At 43.5% G+C, this 24,916-nt stretch overlaps 1 protein-coding gene across 2 annotated transcripts in view; it reads right to left on the reverse strand.

Annotated features, from left to right (window-relative positions):
• POLA1 (DNA polymerase alpha 1, catalytic subunit) overlaps nt 1–24,916 on the reverse strand; it is a 717,861-nt gene that overhangs the window by 395,921 nt on the left and 297,024 nt on the right. For both annotated transcript variants that reach the window (XM_073616430.1, XM_073616431.1), the window contains exons 28-29: nt 18,805–18,897; nt 16,252–16,457 (exon numbers count right to left, since the gene is read on the reverse strand). In XM_073616430.1, coding sequence (XP_073472531.1) covers nt 16,252–16,457; nt 18,805–18,897 — 299 coding nt within the window. The remainder of the gene's footprint in view (nt 1–16,251; nt 16,458–18,804; nt 18,898–24,916) is intronic.

Consider the following 24,916-nt stretch of genomic DNA (forward strand, 5'->3'; position numbering starts at 1 on the left):
GTCCATCCCCTACTACAAGACATTTGCGGATACCCCAACACCTCACTTGACTAAATTTTTCAACTCCAGAACCCAAGGATACCCCCCCTAGATACCCATCTCAACATGGCATATATCACGGTCATACCCAAAGCAGACAAAAATCATGAAGACGTTAGCAATTATCGCACAATTTCCCTCATAAATGAGGATTTAAAAATACTAACCAAAATCCTGGCAAACAGATTAGCCTCCTTCATCAGTCAATACATACATAAGGACCAAGTGGGATTCATACCCAGTAGACAAGGCCCAAACCAAATCCGACGGCAATAGACGTAACCTCGCTCCTACAAACTAACTAGGCAGGGGGGACAAAACAACAGGGGTTTCTCCCATCACTAGACCTTCAGAAGGCCTTTGACACAGTGCCCTGGCCCTACATTTTCTCCATCATGGAACGCTGGGGATTTGGGAAACGCTTTATGGGACTTTTACAAGCACTCTACTCACGACTGAAAGCACTCATCCGTCTGCAGGGGCACTACTCCAAACCAATAGACATCAGAAGAGGCACGAGACAAGGGTGTCAACTATCCCCACTCATATTTGCAATAGCAATAGAAACCCTAGCAATCGCTGTCTGACAAAACCCTAACATTAAAGGGGAGACCTGTGGAGCCCATAAATGCGGATTGTTTGCGGGCAACATCCTTTTATTTCTCACTTCCCCCCTCACTTCCCTACCCAATCTTTGCCAAGTCCTAGACGACTTTTCCAAAATCTCAGGACTGCGAGTCAACTTATCTAAGTCACAAAGCCCTTAACGTGTCCCTGCGCGGACCCCCCCCCCAACAGTATCCTTGAAGTCGTTCATTTGACCAGAATGACACTTCCATACGTTATTTAGGTATCTCCCTGACGGCCAAAACAGAAACTCTTTACACTCACAACTATCCCCCTTTATATGAGAGACTAGAAGCAGACCTTAAACTTTGGTCCAAACATGAACTCACATGGCTAGGTAGGATCAACTCAATTAAAATGACCTTACTCCTGAGAATCCTCTATATCTTTCGGTCCCTCCCCATCCCAATTAGGAAAGATCACCTGAGGTCTCTCCAGAGTAGAATACTTAAATACACCTGGGGAAACTCGGGGTACTGCATCCCCAAAGCACCCTATTTCTCCATAGAAGCAGGGGTGGTCTAGGCCTCCCCAACTTACACAAATATTATATAGTGGCAAGACTGGCTCAACTCTCCACAATATACACCAGATATGAAAAGCCTGACTGGGTGGCAATCAAAAGGAAAGCCACCCCCTTCTTCACGTTAGATTACCTACTATGGTGCCCTCAGAAGACCCGCCCCCCCTTACTCTTCCCCACCTTGTCCCACTCTTGCGCCCCAAGGGACAGCCTTAGAAACAACCCAGCACTGGTATCCATGGGGCACCCTCTCACCCACCTGTACCACAACCCTGATTTTCCACCTGGCTTGGACATTACAGCATTCAAGTGGTGGTTGGACAAAGGATAATACCGTATAGGACACTACTTCACCTCTAGTGGCCCCATCAACCTCAGCTACTGTGTCAATAATTTAGAGCTCCCGGATTCAGAAAGGTTCAGATTTCGACAAATTTCCTTTTTTCTACACAAAGCATGGACAGACAAACCCCTTCTCCTCCCAAATTCACAGCTTTTGAGATATGGTGTGGGCAAGCCATGGAGCAGAGGGATGGCATTTTGGTGATATACTCGGCCCTCACTCACCCAACCGGAAAAGCTACTTACATGACAGCCTGGGAAACTGATTTTCAAAGCAGCTGGGGACTGGAAACCTAGCATGCAGCATTCTCCAAATCCTTCAAAAGAATCCAGAATGTCTCCCTGATGGAGGCAAGCATTAAGATAATGACCAGATGGTACCTTACCCCTACCAGGCTGGCGGCCATTTACCCCTCAGCAGACCCACTCTGTTTCGGAGGTTGCCAGTTACTAGGCTCAATGGCACACATTTGGTGCCCCAAGATTCACACATTTTAGAGACAAGTCTTCAATATGATCTAATGCCAGGTCCCCAGATACCCAGAGGTGGCCATCCCCAATGCACATGTCCCTCAACTCCCTAAGGCTACTCAAACACTAACCCACTTTATCCTCCTAGGAGCTAAACTCACAATTGCAAAAGCCTGGAAACAGCCAAAACCATCCATGATGGCAATAAAAAGGAAGATATCGTGGATTATGATCCAAGAAAAGCTAACCAGTATCTTGACCGACAGTTCCAAGAAATTCCAAAAGATATGGGAGCCTTGGGCCAACTATGCGGGCACACACCCTCCCACAATCCCAAAATAGGCAAGCATTTCCCCCTCCCCCTTGTCCTCCCCCCCCCCCCCCCTTCTCTGGACATCAGGTAAACCCAGATAGTCCAGCCTTCAAATTAGGTTGGCCTGGGGTCACCATGGCGGGGCAAGGGTGGGAAAACTACTCCTCTGGCAAAGTAAGATCCGTCAGGGGTGCTGGAGACGGGAGGAATTCCGCTTCTCCGGGGGCCTGGCCTCAGGTTAGATCCTACAGCAGCACTGCCCGGTCTGCCAGAAGGACAGCTCACCGGATCTACACTCAGTGTAGAAACAGTTAATATACAAGTTTCCAGACTGTTTGCGTAATATATTGTTACACTGGGGGCCCTCCCCCCAGTGTCATGTTAAATTTACATGTAGGTTTTTGTTATATTTGCATGTTGAAAATAAAAACATATTAAAAGCGAAAAACACACTGAACCAAAGGCTGTAATGTAACCAAATAGGTAAAAAGCCAAGGGGGGTGAATACTTTTGCAAGGCACGGCAGAAAACCTATGTGCTCCAGCGTCGATCCAGTGTGGAAAATTGTCTGTCACCACAGTATGTGAACGAGTCCTAATGGTCTAATAGCGCACAGAAAGTTATTGCCGATTTAGTATTTTTTGGCTAAATGAAATGTAAATGGGTTAACCGTAAATGAAAACCTACATTTGCCATGAGTTTTTTTTTCTCAGACTACCTGCAGAAACCCTGAGGAAACAACACACTATAGAAAACCAAGTGATTTTTTTTTTAATTTCACCAATATGTAAATAACTTTAATTTTTTTTATTTAATAAAATGTAAGAAAGTGTCAGATCTTGTACATTTGCAATGAGATTGAGTGATTTTGTCCACCTTAATGACTAGTATGATAAGCTATAGAAAGAAAAAATGGGTTGCATACTTTATTTAAAGGTGACGTTATTTCAAGCTTCTTAAGCAGCTTGGTTGTCCCTTTATTACACAATGCAATTGATGTATTCTGTATCTCTTGTATAAAAGCAAAATACCTCAGACATACCATTGTCAACACTTAAGGATCATGCAATTCATACCACTAAAACTGGAAACTCTACTGCCTGCGTATCCTTTGTCAAGCTAGAGTCCCTTACTGAGATGTAACAAAAGAACACAGCATTCAATATTTTCATATTTGTTATAGTGCTTTTTACAAGATAAAATAGAGAGGTAGCACTGTGCCACAAAGCAATTTGAGTTTACTGCAAGTCCCGTCTCCACAGAGACATTGCTGCCTTTTTGGAAAGTTATTTTTTGAAGAATTATCTTTCTATTCAAAAAAGACATTTTAACATTTTACTGTGGTGTGAGGAAAATAGCACAAGCCAAAATTAACATGTATAAATAAGCACGCCAAACTAATAGTTGGCATTTAATATCACAGCCATGATGAACCCATTTCAGATTAACATCCAATTACTGCCTAGATCAAATAAAGCAACAAGCTTTAAAAACCATGACAAGCTCCACCTTTTTCATCATATTTAGTACTCTAGGTCCATTTTGTGTAATCTGCCAAAAATTAACTGTTCCGTTCAGATATCTTCCGTGACAGACCTAGCCGGGAGAGACTTTTGGAGGGGACTATATGCTAGCCTCTTGCCGATCGATCGGGGGCCCTTGCATTTGGGGGAACGGTGCCCTTTGTGAACTGTATGCCTGGGGACCCTTGAGGTGGTATTACTGTTGATTCGGGTCCTGGTCCCCCAGGGCACACAGACTCTGGGGACCCTGGATTTGCCATATTGGAATAGTGGCTGATTCATAACGCTGGGACAGATACTGTTAGGAGATGCTGATGTAAATTCCAACACCTGTCTGTCTATTGTCTGCTAAAATGTGTATTGTAAAGAAGTCTACTATGGGATCTAAGAGTCATTAGATCCCCATTGTTATTTGTGTTAATTAACTCTGCTATTGTGTGAAGAAGAGTCTATGTTGATTGTGATAATGTTGATTGGATTTTCTGAACTACAAGACGGCCAGTCTGGCCTAACGGTCATGTCTGAGTCATCCAGGCTGTCTAAAGGGATTAGTTAATTAGCTCATGTTAATTAGGTTACAGCTGTATTGTTAGAGTAATATGAGCAGGAGGTCTGCACCTCCACTTTGAGTGTATAAAAGCCTGTATTTTGCAATAAAAGAGATTCCTGTTTGAACTTACATACAGCCTGCCTGGTGTTTGTTCTGAGCTATCACAACTGGGTTAGAACGGCACAGAGCTGTAGTTCTAATCCCGGAGCATTGGATGACCGAACCATCAGACGTTGCAATCTGATTCAATAGCTGCAGAGGAGTGTCGGGAGAGTGGAACCGAGCGAGCAAGGGGCTTGTTACATTGGTTGGCAGCTGTGGGATTTGCTCTCCAGTTACTGGGACACTCCAAACCAGCCTGCAGGAGAGCCACGCTGAAAGACTTACTTGAGAGCCGTGGAGGGAATGGTGGGATCGTGCTTCCTTGCCGTGAACACATCCAAACCATCACCTGGATCCAAGGTAGCAGGATACCAGGAGAGGAGAGATACCAGCCACCATGGATGAGGAATTCAGAAGGAGGTAGGGAGAGAAGGAGATGCAGCACAGAGGACCAGTATCAGAGCAGGTCCTGCTAGGATGGTTTGATTCTATCCGCTGTGAACTCTGGAAGGAAGCGCTAGCCCGTGAGCAGCAACACCAGAGAAAAGTTCTCCCCTCCATCCATGTGAGGTACTGGTCGCAGTATGAAGTGCGAATGCTGTTTTTGGGGGAACAGCCGAACCAGGAGTGGACAGCCGAGTTAAGCAGGCTGATCCGGGCAGAAATGCGGTTGGACGAGAGCTACAGAGCACTCCAGTGGTATGTAGCCCAAGTGTGCCCATGGACAGCGGATGACAGCCCCACGGAAGGCTTTGACTACGATGGCCTGGGATTTTTATACTGGAGGCTGTCCAGGGACCCCGACTTTGGAAGTGATCGGGAGTGGCGTTTGGAGGAAATAATGGAGCACAGAGAGCGGAGACTGAATGTCTCAGAAGTGCACTGGAAGATTTGGAGTTTCTGGACGTTCAGGAATGGGAGTTGGAGATCGCCTACAAACAGCTGTTAGACTCTGCTCAGCAGCAGGGTGGTGCTCCCTTTGCCTGGGACTATCATGAAATACCAGTTGACAACTCTGAAATCCTGGCTGAAGAGTTGACAATGTGGCAGAGTAACGGTGTGTTTTGCCAACCTGCACCCGCAGCTATGGAGGCGGAGGTCTTATGGCGGATGCAGCAAGTGCTGACTGACCTTGATGAACCTGTTTCTGCATTGGATTATCTTGGATGGAGGAATGTGCCTGTCCAGCAGAATGCCAAAGAATCGGCAGTGGAAAATCTGAAGATTGCCGTCCCCAAACCTGAAGTGCTGACAACAGGGCAGAGCTCTGCTAACCTCTGCCCAGCATTGATAGCATCTTCTGGGTTCCACGGAGAGGAGATGGTGAACCTTTATCCCCAGACACCAGTTGCAGAGACAGGGGATTTGATAGACTTTTCTGCTGAGGAAGAACAACCTGGTGAGCCTCCAGCAGAAGAGGAGCTGTTATTAGGGCCAAACTTCACTATGCTCTGCCCAGCACCAACATTAGTATCTGTGAAGTTACAAGGAACTTCCCCAGCTGAAGCGCTGGCAACCGGACAGAGGGTCCAAGATCTCTGCCCTACACCTGCGGCGGTTCCGGAGGCTCAGGGTGAGAAGGAGGTGGTCACTTCCCAGCAGCAGATCAGGATACAGGGGGAGAAGGGAGAGGTGGTGTTCGTCATCCCTCCCCAACAGTTAACCAGGGCAGATGGTGTGGGGTTTCCAGCAGAAGGGCTGGCAACAGGGCCGAGTACTGCTGGACTTTGCCCTCAACTAACAGAGCATGGATGTCCTGTGAAGGTGGATGGGACTTCAGTCTCCACCTGTATACCCCAGGGATGCTGGGCAGTCGGCCCAGATCCCCAACAGCATGACGGAGTGAGCCCAGACACCCTGTCTTCTCTCCAGCGGCATAAAGGACTCCAGGGAGAAGGGCCAGTCCAGGCCTCTCCCCAGCGGCAGATATGTTCTCTGAGAGAGGCAGAGGTTGGCTGGGTGAGTAATGCTTTGTTTGGAACAATTTGTTTGGGGTACTGTGTGGGTACAGGCATTAGAGGACTGGAACTACTGACTAACTTCGGAGTCAACCCGTCTGGGGTCTCCTCCTGTGTTAGTCTCCTGCCAAAAGGGGAGAAATGTGACAGACCTAGCTGGGAGAGACTTTTGGAGGGGACTATATGCTAGCCTCTTGCCGATCGATCGGGGGCCCTTGCATTTGGGGGGAACGGTGCTCTTTGTGAGCTGTATGCCTGGGCACCCTTGAGGTGGTATTACTGTGGATTCGGGTCCTGGTCCCCCAGGACACACAGACTCTGGGGACCCTGGATTTGCCATATTGGAATAGTGGCTGATTCATAATGCTGGGACAGATACTGTTAGGAGATGCTGATGTAAATTCCAACACCTGTCTGTCTATTGTCTGCTAAAATGTGTATTGTAAATAAGTCTACTATGGGATCTAAGAGTCATTAGATCCCCATTGTTATTTGTGTTAATTAACTCTGCTATTGTGTGAAGAAGAGTCTATGTTGATTGTGATAATGTTGATTGGATTTTCTGAACTACAAGACGGCCAGTCTGGCCTAACGGTCATGTCTGAGTCATCTAGGCTGGCTAAAGGGATTAATTAGCTCATGTTAATTAGATACAGCTGTATTGTTAGAGTAATATGAGCAGGAGGTCTGCACCTCCACTTTGATTGTATAAAAGCCTGTATTTTGCAATAAAAGAGATTCCTGTTTGAACTTACATACAGCCTGCCTGGTGTTTGTTCTGAGCTATCACAACTGGACTAGAACGGCACAGAGCTGTAGTTCTAATCCCGGAGCATCGGATGACCGAACCATCAGACGTTGCAATCTGATTCAATAGCTGCAGAGGAGTGTCGGGAGAGTGGAACCAAGCGAGCAAGGGGCTCGTTACATCTTCCTTTATACCTCCTTTTCAACAGATGCTAACCTAGACCCAATCAAGCTTAGAGCCTGTGCTGATGTGCTTTTTATTCACTTAAGAACTGTGTCGTTTTCTATGATACACATCTATGGGAATGCAAAAGCAACTTAAAGCAGGTCAAGCTAAATGCCAAAAGCACTTGTCAAATCCAGACTCATCCCAGAAGCATTTCAAAACCGATGTCAAAAGTTTGCTACAGACATACAAAAAAAAAAAAAAAAAAAGGGACTTTAAAAAAAAAAGGTACCAGTATTAAAAAATGTTATTCATAAAATGGATTTTTTTAACACATTGTAAAATCCCTAATCTTCGAGCCCGATGAAGGACATTGGATGTCATTATACTGCAACCTACTGGAGGATGAGATGCTGGCAAACTAAAAAAATTTGGAGGAAAATCCATGATAAACCCTCCTATACCCAGAATGTCTCAGTCTGTAGCAAGCAGTACCATAAACACAGGGGTGGGACCCGTATCCTTCAATGGACTAGGTTTTTTTTCCATTGCTAAGAAAGAAACAGTCATAGGGATCAAATCCTATCTGAAATCTGTAGGCCATTCAGTCAAGGTTTGACAGATCAAGGTCCAAGCCAAAATAAGTCTCTAGGGAGGACCTCCAGCCGCTTGTTGGAAGAGTCCTTGAAAGCAGCTTCATCCTGAACCAGAACAGTGGATGCTTTGTTAAGATGGGCCTCTGATCTACAGAAGGGGAAGACCACATTCTTACACAGTCCTCCACAAACCAGTATAAGATTTACAAGCGTTCAGGAAGTAGAAACATCTTCCAGGATCTTTCCAGTCTCCAAAAACGAAGACTTGGAACTGTTGGTGCACAAAAAATGTCATGGCAATTTTAAGAGCTCTAAAGAACCCTAGACTGGAGATAGCACTAGAAGAAGTAGGCCAAAATTCTAGCTTTACAGTGGTGTGCAATGGGTCCAAATAATCTCTATTTTGGGATCAATGAGAGAAGCCCGACTCCTTAGAGACTTAAGAAAAGTCTCAGGGGCTGGTGGTTTGGGGCCTCTGGGCTGAATAGGTAAGGAATATGCAGGAAAGTGCTAGAAGCAGGCTTGTGGTATCCGCATTTAGGATTAGCAAATATCTGCCAACTGTCCTATAAAGTCAGGCATGACTGAAGCATAAATGTCCTTAGACAAGGCAGTGAAGGCGGCCAAGTCAGTCAGAGATAAGGAAAACTCCAAAAATGGTAAAGACTCTAGGGGCAGAAAATTCATGGATCCCAAGCTGCCGACACTGGCGCATCAATGGTCATGCTGAATGCAGAACTGGAGTAGCTAGTGAAGCGTGCGCTGGAGGTACCCTTTACACAGTTGGACTGCCCCCGTGCCTAGCATCAGACATGTTACCAGTGGGCAACTTAGCTTAGCAGTAAAAAGATATGAGGTACTCTCAAACTTAACGCGTTTTTATTTTATTTTTTTTTTGGGTAACAAACATACCTACAGCTTACTCAGAAAGTGAGTCTTTAAGGACTGGCAGGGTGGATATAAATCAATGATTTACAAAAAAAAAAAAAATAATCAGATTTTTTTGATTTAAATCAAAAAAATCAAAATAATTGATCCAAAGATAGATTTCTATTCAAGACACTATTAATTTAGTTTATTTCGCATGAAATGGAGTTTAGTTATGTAGCATGAGGCTGCACAGTATAATCTGCAACATTTACATTTTTGGTAAAGTCATTCAATTAATCCAAGCTCTGCAAGGTGAGATAACATGCACTGCATTGATGCATTCACACAATTTCACAGTAACCATGAGATAAAACAAAGTTCAGGAATATTCCTTTATCCCATTGTTTTGCAAACCTATGTACACTACAAACCGTATGATTGAATTGGTTCCGATATCGCTGTTTTACTAACCTGACAGCTTATTCTAAATAGGAAACCTTCATTTTGTTTGCAAATATTAAAGATTCTAACTACCAGCAAGAATAAGTCCTTACATTTAAAGAGCACCTGTCAATTCAGATCCATCATGGCAGCACCTGTTAGCAGGCATCCACTCACCTGCTACCACCACGTCCCTCACCTTGTTGTGTCACTGCCGCATGACCAGCCGTCCCATTAAAGTGAATGGGACCGTCAGTGAGTCAACAGCGGGTCAAAGGGGAGTCGCTGCGGGACAGAGATGATAGTTACTCTTTAAAAATGATGATTTAAATCGAGTTGATTTAAATCAAGCCTTTTTAATAGTGATTTAAATCATTTTTAAATCGTGATTTAAAATACTCGATTTAAGTCAAATCCACCCTCCAGACTGGATAAATGAAGAGTTGATGTCAGCGGCTCTGGACCTTGAAAGTGTTCCACCTTCATCTATCAGTCTAAAGAACCTCCAAAGCAGATCCCAGCACCCAAGATCATCTCAAGTCTAGCCCAATAACATCCAGTCCAGTGGAGTCTAGGTATGGCACTCCAAAGCTAGGATTAGGAAAGACAAATTCTGATAGCTGCCATTTAGATACTAGCTCAAGCAGCTTTACCAGTTCAATTCTCCTGGAGGCAGCCATATAACCCAGCAGTTTATGGTGTCCTGAGCTCCTCAATGGATGAAAAAGAAAATGATCTAAAAATCTGAAATCTGTTCTAACCTTCTTAAAAATTATCCGCTTCTCATTCAGCGCACGACAATATATGTCGGCACAATGGCAAGGCTGCACAAATGGGCGAATCTGTACATCCCCATTAATCGCGGGCTAGTGGGCTTGCGCAGCCGCCACGCAAGTGTGACACGGAGAGGCAAAATGGAGAGATGCCGTAAACAAGGCATTTCCTTGTTCTGCCTAGCAACATGACAGGGATCTACTGCTCCCTGTCATCAGGAGCAGTGATCTGTCATGTTCTAGTGAGCCCACCCCCCCCCACCCCCTACAGTTAGAACACGCTGAGGGAACACAGTTAACCCCTTGATCGCCCCGTTTAACCCCTTCCCTGCCAGTGTCATTTACACAGTAATCAGTGCATTTTTATTGCACTAATCGCTGTATAAATGTCACTGGTCCCAAAGTAGTGTCAAAAGTGTCTGATGTGTCCGCCGCAATGTTGCAGTCACGCTATAAATCGCAGATCGCCACCATTTCTAATAAAAAAAAAATCATGATAAAAATACCATGAATCTATCCCCTATTTTGTAGATGCTATAACTATTGTGCAAATCAATCAATATACGCTTATTGCAATTTTTTTTACCAAAAATATGTAGAAGAATAAATATCGGCCTAAATTGAGGAAGAAATTAGTTTTTTTTAGTTTTTGGGTATTTATTATAGCAAAATGTAAAAAATATTGTTTTTTACAAAATTGTCGCTTTTTTGTTTATAGTGCAAAAAAAATAGGATTTTTATAACAGCTTACCTGTAAAATCCTTTTCTTGGAGTACATCATGGGACACAGTCATAATTAATTACTTAATGGGTTATGGGCCACCTTCAGGTGATGGACACTGGTATACCCAATCCAGGAAGTTCACTCCCTATATATAACCCCTCCTTCCAGTTCAGTTTTTGTAGCAAAGCAATATACTTAAAACCCAAAAAGAGGGGGGGGACCTCCGTGTCCCATGATGTACTCCAAGAAAAGGATTTTAGAGGTAAGCCGTTATAAAAATCCTATTTTCTTTATCGTATATCATGGGACATAGAGCCTCAATTACTTAATGGGACGTCCCATAGCAATGCTACTTAAGGGGAGGGAGACACAACCCGGGGGGGAAACCCAGACTTGAGGACCTATACTGCTGCCTGCAAGACACTGCGCCCAAAAGGTGATATCCTCATACCTCCTTACATCCACTTGAAAAAAGTTGGTGAATATATGTACTGAAGACCAAGTCTTCAAATCCTTACAGATTTGAGCCATGGAGGCCTGGTGACGCACTGCCCAAGAAGAACTAACCGCTCTGGTAGAGTGCACCTTAACTTGAAAAGGGGGAATCTTACCCCTTAAATTATAAGTTTGAATTATAACTTGCCGAATCCACTTAGCAACAGTGGATTTCGACGCTGCCTGTCCTTTCTTAGGACCCTCTGGCAGAATAAATAAGACATCAGTCTTACGAATCTGAGCAGTTGTCTTTAAATAGATTTTCACTGCTCTCACCACATCAAGACAATGTAGTGACTTCTCTTCCCTGGAACATGATTTTGGAAAAAACAATGGCAAGACAATATCTTGGTTCAGGTGAAAACCTGAAACCACTTTTGGCAAAAAGTCTGGACGAGGGCGTAATACCACCCTGTCCTCATGAATAATCAAATATGGCTCTTTACAAGAAAGAGCCACCAATTCCGAAACCCTCCTTGCGGAGGAAATAGCAACCAAAAATGCCAACTTCCTTGTCAGAACGACTAAGACAATATGTTGTATTGGTTCAAATGGCTGTTTTTGTAACACAGACAAAACTAAGTTCAAGTCCCAAGGGTTCAAAGGAGGCTTGACTGGCAGGTTAGGCCGAATTACCACTTGCATAAAACTCCGGACTAAAGAATGTGAAGCAAGCGGTCTTAGAAATAAGACCGATAAAGCTGAGACTTGGCCTTTAATAGTACTCAAGGCCAATTTCATTTCTACCCCTAATTGTACAAAGGCAAGAATTCTGCCTATGATACATCTCCGAGGGTGCCAACCCTTGGATTCACACCAGGAAACAAACCCTCCAGACCCTATAATATAGAGTTCTGGAAGCTGGCTTCCTTACATTAATCAGGGTAGAGATAACTGACTCGGAAAGCCCACGTTTATTCAGAATGTGGGTTTCAATAGCCAAGCCGTTAAATTTAGAGACCGTAAGGAAGGATGGAATATCGTTTCCTGTGAGAGCAGATCTGGCTGTAGTGGGAAGGACCATGGACCCTACACTGCCATCTTTACGATTTCTGCATACCATGACCTTCTGGGCCATGCTGGTGCTACCAGAATTACCGGCTTTCTTTCCAGCTCGATACTGCAAAAAAGTCAAGGCAGTAACTGAATAGGGGGAAATGCATAGATCAGTGAGAACTGATCCCACGGGGTCACCAACGCATCCGTTCCGCATGCGAGTGGATCCCTTGTTCTGGCCACAAAGTTGATGAGTCCCCCATCTTTGGCAAATAGTCCAAAAAATGTCAGGGTGAAGAGACCATTCCGCCTGGAATAACTGCTGGCCACTCAAGTAGTCCGCCTGCCAATTCAATACTCCTGGAATGAGGACTGCTGATAGGCATGGAACAATTCTTTCTGCCCAAGTTAGAATATGATTCACCTCTCTCTGCGCTGAGAGACTCTTGGTGTCCCCTTGGTGATTGATATAGGCCACAGCTGTGGCATTGTCGGACAGGATCCTGACAGGACAATCCCGTAACCTGGAAGTCCAGGCCTTCAGAGCCAGATGCACTTGTCTAATCTCTAGGATATTGATGGGCAAGGTTCTTTCGGCTCTTGACCACTGTCCCTGGACAGTTGTCTTTTCTAGTACTGCTCCCCGGCCTGAAAGGCTGGCATCTGTCGTTACCACTTTCCAGATAACTGGTCTCAAGGATTTTCCTTTCAGCAGATTCTGGGTTAGTAACCACCAACTGAGGCTTTGGGACATTCTTGGGGACAGCCGCACTGGCAAGTCTAAAGCTTGAATCGTTTTGTTCCAAGTAGACAGGATACTGTTTTGCAACAGTCTTGAATGGAACTGGGCATAGGGAACCGCTTTGAACGAAGCCACCATGGTTCCTAGCAACCTCATGCAAAGGCGAATGGAGGGATCGCCTTTTGACCTGACCATCTGCACTAGCTCTCTTATGGAATTGATCTTTGCCTGAGGCCAGAACACCTTTTCCTGGGCTGTGTCTGATCAGACCCAAGTACTCCAGCCATTTTAGCGGTATTAAGGAAGATTTCTGTAGGTTGAGAAACCAACCCAAACTTTCCAGGAAACTGGTTGTAATGCGTACGCTTGTCTCCAAACGAGCTATTAGCAGCAGATCATCTAGGTACGGCAAGACTGTTATGTCCTGTGCCCTTAACCAGGCTAGAGGTGGGGCCAGAACTTTTGTAAACACCCAGGGTGCTGTAGTCCAAAGGGCAGAGCTACAAACTAGAAATGCTGCTGTTCTAACTCGAACCACAGAAACCTTTGGTGAGCAGGAAATATAGGAACATGCACATATGCATCCCTGATATCGATAGATGCCAGAAGTTCTAATCCTTGTACGATAGAAACTACTGACCTGATCGTCTCCATGCAAAAGGAGCAGATCTTCAGGAACTGATTTAGATTTTTTTAGCTCTAGAATGGGTCTGACATCTCCATTTGGTTTTGGTACCATAAAAAGATTTGAATAAAACCCCTTGCTCTTCTGTGGGGATCTGTATGATCACCCCTTGAGATATTAATCAGTCTAGTGTCTGAAACAGAGATTGTCTTTTCTCTGGATCTTTGGGAACGCTTGACCCCAGGAAACGAGACAGTGGAAAGTCCCGAAATTCCAGCTTGTACCCCAGCGTTACCGTGGAGATGACCCATCTGCCCTGAATTTCCTCTTGCCAAACTTCTGAAAACTGCAGAAGTCTTCCCCCCCACCTTGGTGTCGGGGGTTGCCTCTTCATGATGAGGCTTTAGGATTCTGCTTTGCAGGTTTCCGGTCCCAGGACTTCTTTTGAGCCTGGGACTGACCCTGAGGTTTTCCTCTAGAGTCTGACGGCGGAGGCCGTCGTCACTGCCTAGAGGCAGAAGCCCTTGGCACAGGAGAAAGAGCCCGTTTAAATGAAGGGTGTTTATACTTTCTTTTGACTGCCAAAAGAGTACTTTTCCCACTAGAAATTAGATATATTTGTCCAAATCTTCCCCAAAAGCCGCTCCCCATGAAAAGGTAACCCAGTTAGAAGGTTTTTACATGGTGTTTTAGCTGACCAATTTTTTTAACCACAGGATTCTATGCATATGTACTAGCATAAGCGTAAGGTGGGACGCCTGGTGAATAGAATTTTTAATGGCATCTATGGCAAAGCATAATGCTTTTGGTAGTTCAGCCAATTCCCGGGCTTGTTGTGCAGGAAACTCTTTAAGGGCCTGTCTAAATTGGTCCTTTAGGTATTGACAGATGACTATTGCAGTGACTGCAGGCTGAGTAATGGCACCTGCCAAGGAAAAAGCAGATTTTAACAGGAATTCCAACCTTTTATCTGTTGGATCCTTAAGCATCTGTGCATTGTTTACTGGACAAGTTAGGCTTTTATTCACACTGGAAATTGCAGCGTCAACTGCTGGTACTTTCCATTTTCTGGTGAATTCCTCCTCCATGGGATAGAGAACTGAAAATCTCTTTGGAGGGAGGAAATGCTTATCTGGGTTTTCACATTTAGCAAAAATAAGCTGTTCTAGTAATGCATGGACAGGAAACGCATGCAAAGGCTGTGAAGGTTTTAAGGAAACCAAGGAAGAAAACCAGCTTTCAGGAGACTCCATTAGGGGTAGCATGAAAGTAGAACGAACCATCTCCTTAAGAGATTGTATCAGCAATTTCTCAGATTGTGAGGCTGAAAAAAATTTATCTACCATTGTTTCCTCCGCAGAGGAATTATCGGTTTGTTTTTCCTCCTGATCGCCTGAGGGTAACACCTCATCTTGTAACCACTGTTCCTCTTGCAAAGGGTCTGAAGTGGGGGAGAGGGATCTAGCACACTTCCTATCCATCTGAATGAAGGATGCGATTAAAGCCACTGATCTTCCTTCCAGACCCTGCAGGGTGGAGGAAAGGACATCTTCAGTCACGTATACAGGGGCTGAGATGTGAGAAGCAGTTGCACCATCAATTTATTCCAATGGCTCACCCTGGCTTGCCATAATTGGTAATTCAGGCGAGGATGACAGCATGGAGATATGAGTGGAGATGCGGCTTGAGATCCTAGCACCTGGGGGTGAAACCTTTGGTACCTTTTTGGTCTTTGTGGTGTCTTTTTTGGCAGGCATAGTCCTAAGCACAAAAACAGAGGCACTAATAATTTGCACTTTAAATCGCTGAACATAGTCATGACAGTAAAGCCGCTATTAAGTTCAGCCTAGTGCTGGGAAAAAAAGTCCTTCCTGTATCAGGAAATGCCAGTTACAACCCTCACATGTCCCACAGCTCCTGTGAACTTGTGTGCAGACTGCCTGCTTCCTCCTCGTCAGCCGAGGAGAGATTGTCCCAGCTGTACCTTTATTATCCTTGCCTGCCATGCGTCCTCGTGGACGTTGCCACGGCGCTGCGCCTAGGCCCCGCCCCCTATGTTCCCATGCTCGTGCGGGCGGCTTTCGGGACTACAGACCCACACGAAGGGGGGGGGGGGGGGGGGCAGAGCCCTGTCACCAGCAGCGACAGGAAAAAACCACAACAGTCTGAGCAATAACTTCGGGACCTCCACACCCGCCGCGGTGGGTGGGGGGGGGGGTCTGGTACACCGCTGGTGTTTCCCTAACCCTCCGGTCCCTTCAGGGGGGAGAAGAAAGCATTTGTCAGATCTCTTACCTGAAAAATCCCCCTGCGCAAGCTGCTGCGGCCACACACAGACTGACCTTTACAGTGAAAACAACAGATTAAGGTGTGTGCATAGACTCCCTCAAGTGGATAATTAAGGCACAACATTTTTTCCCTTAAAGAGGAAAGCATAGGTGGACTTTTTAGTTTCTAAGTTTCTTCCCTTACCTTATCCCCGCCGCAGGATTTGTTGAATTAACAGACAATCCAACCTTCACCCATCACGGCGGGCTGCGTTTAGTAACATATGGAGTACATATTAAGATTACTAAAAGCAAGGCAAGACTCATGTATGATAATGATACAGGTAAAAACTATACTTACTTTCCAGCCATTTTAGCAAGCTCACACCAGTCTCTCCTGACAATGTCCAAGCCCTTCAGTTCCTGCTTTGTGACGTATTTGCCATCTCCTGTCGGTTCCACTGTTAGTGCTGCATATTTCTTTTTCTTCAGCAGAAGGAGAGACTTAAAGATTCCATCAATGTCAATCTCTAGTAATTTGTACGATTTGTTGATCTCACTTTTCACCTAGGAGATGTGGAACAAAAACAAGAGACAAAGTTCCAGTACAAACAAAAATACCCACGGATATGGGACACTACGTTCTCTTAATTGCGACTACTACTAATATATATATGCAAAATAAAAGTGACGACGAAAGATGTTAAGTTGTGGGGGTAAAAGGCCCTTCATCTAACACAAATGCCTAGAAAAGAATCTTCAAATATTCTTTCCACAATTTTCTTATCATGGCAACACATTAACCACTTCACGACCGGCGCACGCCGATGTACGTCGGCAGAATGGCAGGGCTGGGCAAATGGGCGTACCCGTACATCCCTTTGAATTTGCCGCGGCGCCACTGCGGGCGAGCCGGCAGGGAGGTCCGTGAGTCGGGTCACGGGTCCCCGCAAACTCGATCGCCGAGGGGATACCCGCGATCGCCTCACGGCGGGGACGAACGGGGAGATGCTAATGTAAAAAAGCAACTCCCCGTTCTGCCTAGTGACAGTGTCACTGATCTCTGCTCCCTGTGATCGGGAGCAGAAATCAGTGACGTATCACACATAGCCACGCCCCCCCACAGTTAGTAACACTCCCCAGGACATACTTAACCCCTCCCTAGTCCCCCTAGTGGTTAACCCCTTCACTGTCATTTACACAGGAATCAGTGCATTTGTATAGCACTGATTGCTGTATAAATGACAATGGTCCCAAAAAGGTGTCAAAAATGTCCTATGTGACGGCCATAATGTCGCAGTCACGATAAAAATCGCTGATTGTAGAAAGCAAGGGAAAAAAAACCTGGACGGCCGCACTTCAGTGAAGAAAAAAAGCACCTTTATTGTAGCAAAAATATACAAACAGGTCACATAAAAAAGTGGATGACTCAGGACAACCGCTAACGCGTTTCACATCAACCGATGCTTACTCATGAGCTATGAGTAAGCATCGGTTGATGTGAAACGCATTACCGGTTGTCCTGAATCATCCACTTTTTTATGTGACCTGTTTGTATATTTTTGCTACAATAAAAGGTGCTTTTTTTTCTTCACGGAAGTGCAGCCGTCCAGGTTTTTTTCCTTGCTTTCTACATTTTGTGCAGAGCCAGCACCTGTGAGGCCGAGTGAGGGTGTTAACCACTATCCAGGAGTGGTAGTCCTGTGAGCAGCTTTCCCTTCTAAAAATCGCTGATTGCCATTACAATAAAAAAAAAGAATAAATAATAAAAATGCCATAAAACTATCCCCTATTTTTTAAACGCTATAACTTTTGCGCAAACCAAACGCTTATTGCAATTTTTTTTTTTACCAAAAATATGTAGAAGAATACGTATTGGCCTAAACGGAGGAAAAAAAATGTTTTTTTAAATATTTTTGGGGGATAATTATTATAGCAAAAAGTAAAAGATGCTTTTTTTTTTTCAATATTGTCGCCATTTTTTTTGTTTATAGCGCAAAAAATAAAAACCGCAGAGGCGATCGAATACCACCAAAAGAAAGCTCTATTTGTGGGGAAAAAAGGATGTCAATTTTGTTTGGGAGCCACGTCGCACGACCGTGCAATTGCCAGTTATAGCGGCGCAGTGCCGAATCGCAAAAAGTGCTCTGGTCAGGAAGGGGGTAAATTCTTCCGGGGTTGAAGCAGTTAAAGGAAACGTGTACTAAGATGTAAGCAGGCTGGTATCCCCAACTTGCTGCTGAAAGATTATATTTGTCTGGCTGCCATGCATAACATCAATAGATGAGACACTAACCAAAAGCAAAAACATACAATGTCAAGTCAGAAATCCTTGTAAAATAATAGTTTCCAACTCATTAGTGGGACAGACCCTTCATTCTGTGGAGTAGAGGAAAGAAACCAAAAACTGCAGGGCATTGCTGGGTCTGGTCATTCATATAACTTGACAGAGGACAGGCACATTTCTTCTACCCATAATTCTAAAGGAAACATTTGAAATTGACAGCCATTGTAAGCCCAAAAATATAATTTAGAATAACAGTGGTACTTGGATTGTCGAGTGTTTTAACATCCAAACACTATCCTACCTTTTTTTGACAAAGCAGGACCAATCATGTATATCATTCTCTTTAGTAAAGATTGAATTTATAGTTTATAGGATAGGTTTGCATCAAATGACCCTTTTAAAGACATGGTGATTTTGAGCTACCAATAACTGCCTACAATGGGGGGGGGGGGGGGGGGACAACAAACCGCCACCGTATTTATTTCTGTGTGTACATGTTGCCTTTTTTCAGTAAATGTTTTACAGTACATTAAAATAGATAAAACTACTTTGGAAGTCATGAAACATAATAAACAGGATTTCAGTGGTAGTGATTTCAGCAAAAACAAAAACACGCCATATAGAGACCTTGTTTCCCAGCTTAAAGACCTCTTCCAGGTTGTTGCAATTCGTGTTTATCATGATGGAGTCAGTATCACCATATATAACTTCTAGGTTCATCTGTTTTAACAGGAAGCAAAGTTACATACAAAACATGAAAGTACAGATAACACAAACATTTTAAAACAACACACACATCTAAAAAGGTTTAAAAATTGCATAGGCAGAGGTTAGTAGGTTAGAGATATAATATAGGCAGATGATGTTATGTGCAACTCTTGACTTTAGTAAAAATCATACTTGACCTCTTTCCCCTAACATCCCCTGCTCTTCTATGGGTATGTGCATGCCAGCACCATACTGTCACAGATATTATCAAGAATAAGAACATTTTTCCTTGTGTGATTTTCTCTTTTTTTTTTTTTTTCATCAATTTTTCTTTGGGACATTTACTTTTACTTTATTAATATCTAGTTTGGAGTGTTTATATATTTGATTTATATTTTTTGTCTGCACACTTGCACTTTATGGAATGTTTGTTGTGTAACACCTTAAATCATCATATGAAATAGCTATTTATGTTGCACAGGGTTTTGCACAATGCACTTTGCTAATTTGAGATTGATAATTATTTAATATAATTCACGCTGCTATATTTATTATTGTTTCTTGCCACTTATGCTGAATTTGCCACTGTTATGGTTATTTAAGATTGTTATTTTAATCTGATTTTTAGGTTGTAATTTGTTTACACCTACACTTTTAATAATAATTTCTAATAATTTAATTCTGTGCAATGAGCTATACCACTTGCATGAATACATCACTGTTTTTTAGGTCAATTATACACATTTAGTTTATTTTATAATCATTAGAGACTTATACAACAGGATTATCTACACACACCTGTTAAAATGTCAGGTTTCTGTGATTTAAAAAAAAAAAAATATATTAAACAAAGATAAATAATTTCAGAACTTTTTCCACCTTTAGGCTGCATTCACACCAGAACGTTTTCAGCTTGTAAAACGCCCGAAAAAATACCCAACAAGCAAAATCCCATTTGTTTCAATAGCACCTGTTCACAGCTGAGCGTTTTGTTACCTGAAGCAAAATGCCTTAAGCTCAAAAGTACAAGAGCTTCCAATTGGGCAGATTACAGGCATTTTTCTGTTTTTTACATTGCTGACTTTTTGACCTGTGCAAAATTGTGGCAAAAGTCGCAGTAAAACCATGCAACTTTCTGCCTAAAAACTAAACGCTCAGGTGTGATTGCAGCCTTAATGTGACCTATAACCACTTACCAACCGGCCCATAGCCGAATGACGGCTGCAGGGCGGTTGGATAACTCTGGGAGGACGTACTATGACGTCCTCCCAGAATTCCCCTCTCGCGCGCCCGCTGGGGCGCGCACCCGAACACATCCGTGACCGCCGGGTCCTTAGGACCCGGCGCATCACGGATCAAGGTAAATGGCCGCTGATCGCGGCCGTTTACCATGTGATCGCGCCGTCAAATGACGGCGCGATCACATGTAAACAGACCGGCGTCATCTGATGACGCCGGTTCCTCTCCTCCCCTCCTGTGTACCGATCGGTACACTGTGAGCGGAGAGGGGGATGGATGGCTGCAGCGCTGTGGGCTGGATGTGTAGTGCCCACAGCCCTGCACAGAGACATCCAGCCATCCATCCATCCATCCATGCTCAGCCATCCCTAACGCTCTGCAATGCTGTGCACTACTCTGCCATGCCCCCGCCATACTCTGCCATGCCCCCGCCATACCCTGCCATGCCCCCGCCATACTCTGCCATGCCCCCGCCATACTCTGCCATGCCCCCGCCATACTCTGCCATGCCCCCGCCATACTCTGCCATGCCCCCGCCATACTCTGCCATGCCCCGCCATACTCTGCCATGCCCCCGCCATACTCTGCCATGCCCCGCCATACTCTGCAATACCCCGCCATACTCTGCAATACCCCGCCATACCCTGCCATGCTGAGCCATACTCGGCTGTACTCGGCCTCTCTATGTGGCCAGGCTGTGGAAGTCTCACACATGTGGTATCGCCGTACTCAGGGGGAGCAGGAGAATCTATTTTGGGGTGTCATTTTTGGTATGTACATGTTATGTGGTAGAAATATTGTATAAATGGATAACCTTGTGTTAAAAAAAATCATGCGTTTTAACCACTTCCCGCCCACCGGCCGTCATACAACGTCCTTGACTTTGTGCGGTGATATCTGAATGATGCCTGCAGCTACAGGCATCATTCAGATATCAGCTTTTTCAGCCGGCGATTCCCTACACCATAAGAACGATCATAGCGGCTGTTCCACTGCTTGATCGTTCTTACGGGAGGCGAGAGGGGATGTCCCCCCCTACCGCCGCCCTCCGGTGCTTCTACCGACTCACCGCTACGATCGAAGCCAGGATCTTTTTTTTTTTTTTAAATTTCAGGCTTCCCAGCCTAGAGGTGAGATGTGGGGTCTTATTGACCCCATATCTCGCTGTAATGAGGACCTGTCATGCCATATTCCTATTACAAGGGATGTTTACATTCCCTGTAATAGGAATAAATGTGGTCAAAAGAATTTTTTGGGGGAAAAAAGCAAACTAAAATAAAGTAAAATGAACAATAAAAAAAAAAAAAAAATTTTAAAGCGCCCCTGTCCCTGTGTGCTCGCATGCAGAAGCGAACGCATACGTAAGTCCCGCCCACATATGAAAACGGTGCTCAAACCACACATGTGAGGTATCGCTGCGATCGGTAGAGCGAGAGCAATAATTTTGGCCCTAGACCTCCTCTGTAACTCAAAACATGTAACCAGTAAAAAATTTTAAAGCGTCACCTATGGGGATTTTTGAGTAGCAAAGTTTGGCGCCATTCCACAAGCGCGTGCAGTTTTGAAAGGTGACATGTTGGGTATCTATTTACTTGGCGTAACTTCATCTTTTACATTATGCAAAAACATTGGGCTAACTTTACTGTTTTGGTTTTTGTAAAGCACAAAACTGTTTTTTTTCCAAAAAAAAACGCGTTAAAAAAATTGATGCGCAAATACCGTGCGAGATAAAAAGTTGCAACGACCGCCATTGTATTCTCTAGGGTCTTTGCTAAAAAAACATATATAATGTTTTGGGGTTCTATGTAATTTTCTAGCTAATAAATGATGATTTTTACATGTAGGAAAGAAATGTCAGAATTGGCCTGGGCACTCCAGAACGCCTGAAGGTGCTCCCCTGCATGTTGGGCCTCTGTATGTGGCCACGCTGTGTAAAAGTCTCACACATGTGGTATCAACGTACTCGGGAGTAATAGCAAAATGTGTTTTGGGGTGTAATTTGTGGTATGCATATGCGGTGTGTGAGAAATAACCTGCTAATATGACAATTTTGTGGAAAAAAAAAGTAAGAAAAAAAACTTGATTTTGCAAAGAATTGTGGGAAAAAATGACAACTTCAAAAAACTCACCATGCATCTTTCTAAATACCTTGGAATGTCTTCTTTCCAAAAAGGGGTAATTTGGGGGGTATTTGTACTTTTCTGGCATGTTAGGGTCTCAAGAAATTAGATAGGCCGTCAGTACTTCAGGTGTGATCAATTTTCAGATATTCGCACCATAGCTTTTGGACTCTATAACTTTCACAAAGACCAAATAATATCCACCGATTTGGGTTATTTTTACCAAAGATATGTAGCGGTATAAATTTTGGCCAAAATATATGAAGAAAAATTACTAATTTGCAAAACTTTATAACAGAAATGAAGAAAAATGTATTTTTTTTACAGATTTTTCGGTCTTTTTCTTTTATAGCGCAAAAAATAAAGAACCCAGCGGTGATTAAATACCACCAAAAGAAAGCTCTATTTGTGTGAAAAAAAGACAAACATTTCATATAGATACAGTGTTGCATGACTGAGTAATTGTCATTCAAAATGTTAGAGCACCAAAAGCTGAAAATTGGTCTGGTTAGGAAGGGGGTTTAAGTGCCCAGTTGTCAAGTGGTTAATGTGACATAAATGTGACCATAAAATGTACAACTCAATTGAACAACAAACTGAAATCTTTTAGGTGGAGAGAAGTAAAAATAAAAAAAAATAAAAATATGGTTGCAGAAGTGTGCACACCCTTAAATATTTTGTTGAAGCACCTTTTGATTTTATTACAGCACTCAGTCTTTTTGGGTACGAGATGAGATCAGCATGGCACATCTTGACTTTATATTTGCCAACTCTTCTTTGCAAAAACACTCCAAAGCTGTCAGATTGCGAGGGCATCTCATGTGCACAGCCCTCTTCAGATCACTGCACAGATTTTCAATGGGATTTAAGTCTGGGCTCTGGCTGGGCCATTCCAAAACTTTAATCTTCTTTTGGTGAAGCCATTTCTTTGTTGGTTTGGATGTATGCTTTGGGTCGTTGTAATGCTGAAAGATGCTGAAACATTCTTCATGTTTAGCTTTCTAGCAGAAGCCTGAAGGTTTTGTGCCAATATTGACTGGTATTTGGAACTGTTTATAATTCCTTCTACCTTGACTAAGGCCCCTGTCCCAGCTGAAGAAAAAACAGCCCCAAAGCATGATGCTGCCATCACCATGCTTCACTGTGGGTATGATGTTCTTTCGATGATGTGCAGTGTGGTTTTTGCGACAAACCCATTTTGGAATTATAGCCAAAAAGTTCAACCTTGGCTTCATCAGACCATAACACATTTTCCCACATGCTTTTGGGAGACTTCAGATGAGTTTTTGTTAAATTTAGCCGGTCTTGCCTTGCTACCCCATACATATTAAGACTACGGGAGATTGTTGTCACATGTACCACACAGCCAGTACTTGCCAGATATTCCTGTAGCTCCTTTAAATGTTGCTGTAGGCTTCTTGGCAGCCTCACTGGCCTGTTTTCTTCTTGACTTTTCATCAATTTTGGACAGATGTCCAGTTCTTGATAATGTCACTGTTGTGCCATATTTTCTCCACTTGATGACAACTGTCTTCACCGTGGTTCCATGGTATATTCGAACGCCTTGGAAATTCTTTTGTACCCTTCTCCTGACTGATACCTTTTAACAATGAGATCCCTCTGATGCTTTGGAAGCTCTCTGCGGACCATGGCTTTTGCTGTAGGATGCGACTAAAAAAATGTCAGAAAAGACCTACTAGAACAGCTGAACTTTGTGGTTAATCAGAGGCACTGCAAATGATGGCAGATGTGTACTGACTCCTATTCAACATGAGTTTGAATGTGATTGCTTAATTCTGAACACAGTTACATCCCCAGTTATAAGAGAGAGTGCACACTTATGCAACCACGTTATTTTAGTTTTACCCCCCCCCCTTTACATGATTTCAGTTTGTCAATTGAGTTGTACAGTTTATAGTTTACATTAACCATTTAAGGACCGAGCCTCTTTTTGAGATGTGTTGTTTACAAGTTAAAAACATTTTTTCTTGCTGGAAAATTACTTAGAACCCCCAAACATTATACATTTTTTTTTCCTAACACCCTAGAGAATAAAATGGTGATCGTTGCAATACTTTGTCACGCCGTATTTGTGCAGCAGTCTTACAAGCGCACTTTTTTTGGAAAAAATACACTTTTTTGAATTAAAAAAAATAAGACAACAGTAAAGTTAGCCCATTTTTTTTTTTTTATATTGAGAAAGATAATGTTATGCAGAGTAAATTGGATACCCAACATGTCATGCTTCAAAACTGTGCCCGCTCGTGGAATGGAGACAAACTTTTACCCTTAAAAATCTCCATAGGCGACATTTAAACAATTCTACAGGTTGCATGTTTTAAGTTACAGAGGAGGTCTAGGGCTACAATTATTGCTCTCACTCTACCAATCGCGGCGATACCTCACATGTGTGGTTTGAACACAGTTTTCGTATGCGGGAGCTACTCACGTATGCGTTTTCTGCACGTGAGCTCGGCGGGACAGGGTGCTTTTAAATTTTTTTTTCTTATTTTACCTTTTATTTTTACACTTTTTTTTTTTTTTTTTCTTTTAAACAGTCACTTTTATTTCTATTACAAGGGATGTAAACATCCCTTGTAATAGAAAAAAAAGCATGACAGGACCTCTTAAATAGGAGTTTTGGTGTCAAAAAGATCTCAGATCTCATATTT

The sequence above is a fragment of the Aquarana catesbeiana genome, linkage group LG02, assembly GCF_042186555.1.
Source record: "Aquarana catesbeiana isolate 2022-GZ linkage group LG02, ASM4218655v1, whole genome shotgun sequence".
Classification (NCBI taxonomy): domain Eukaryota; kingdom Metazoa; phylum Chordata; class Amphibia; order Anura; family Ranidae; genus Aquarana; species Aquarana catesbeiana.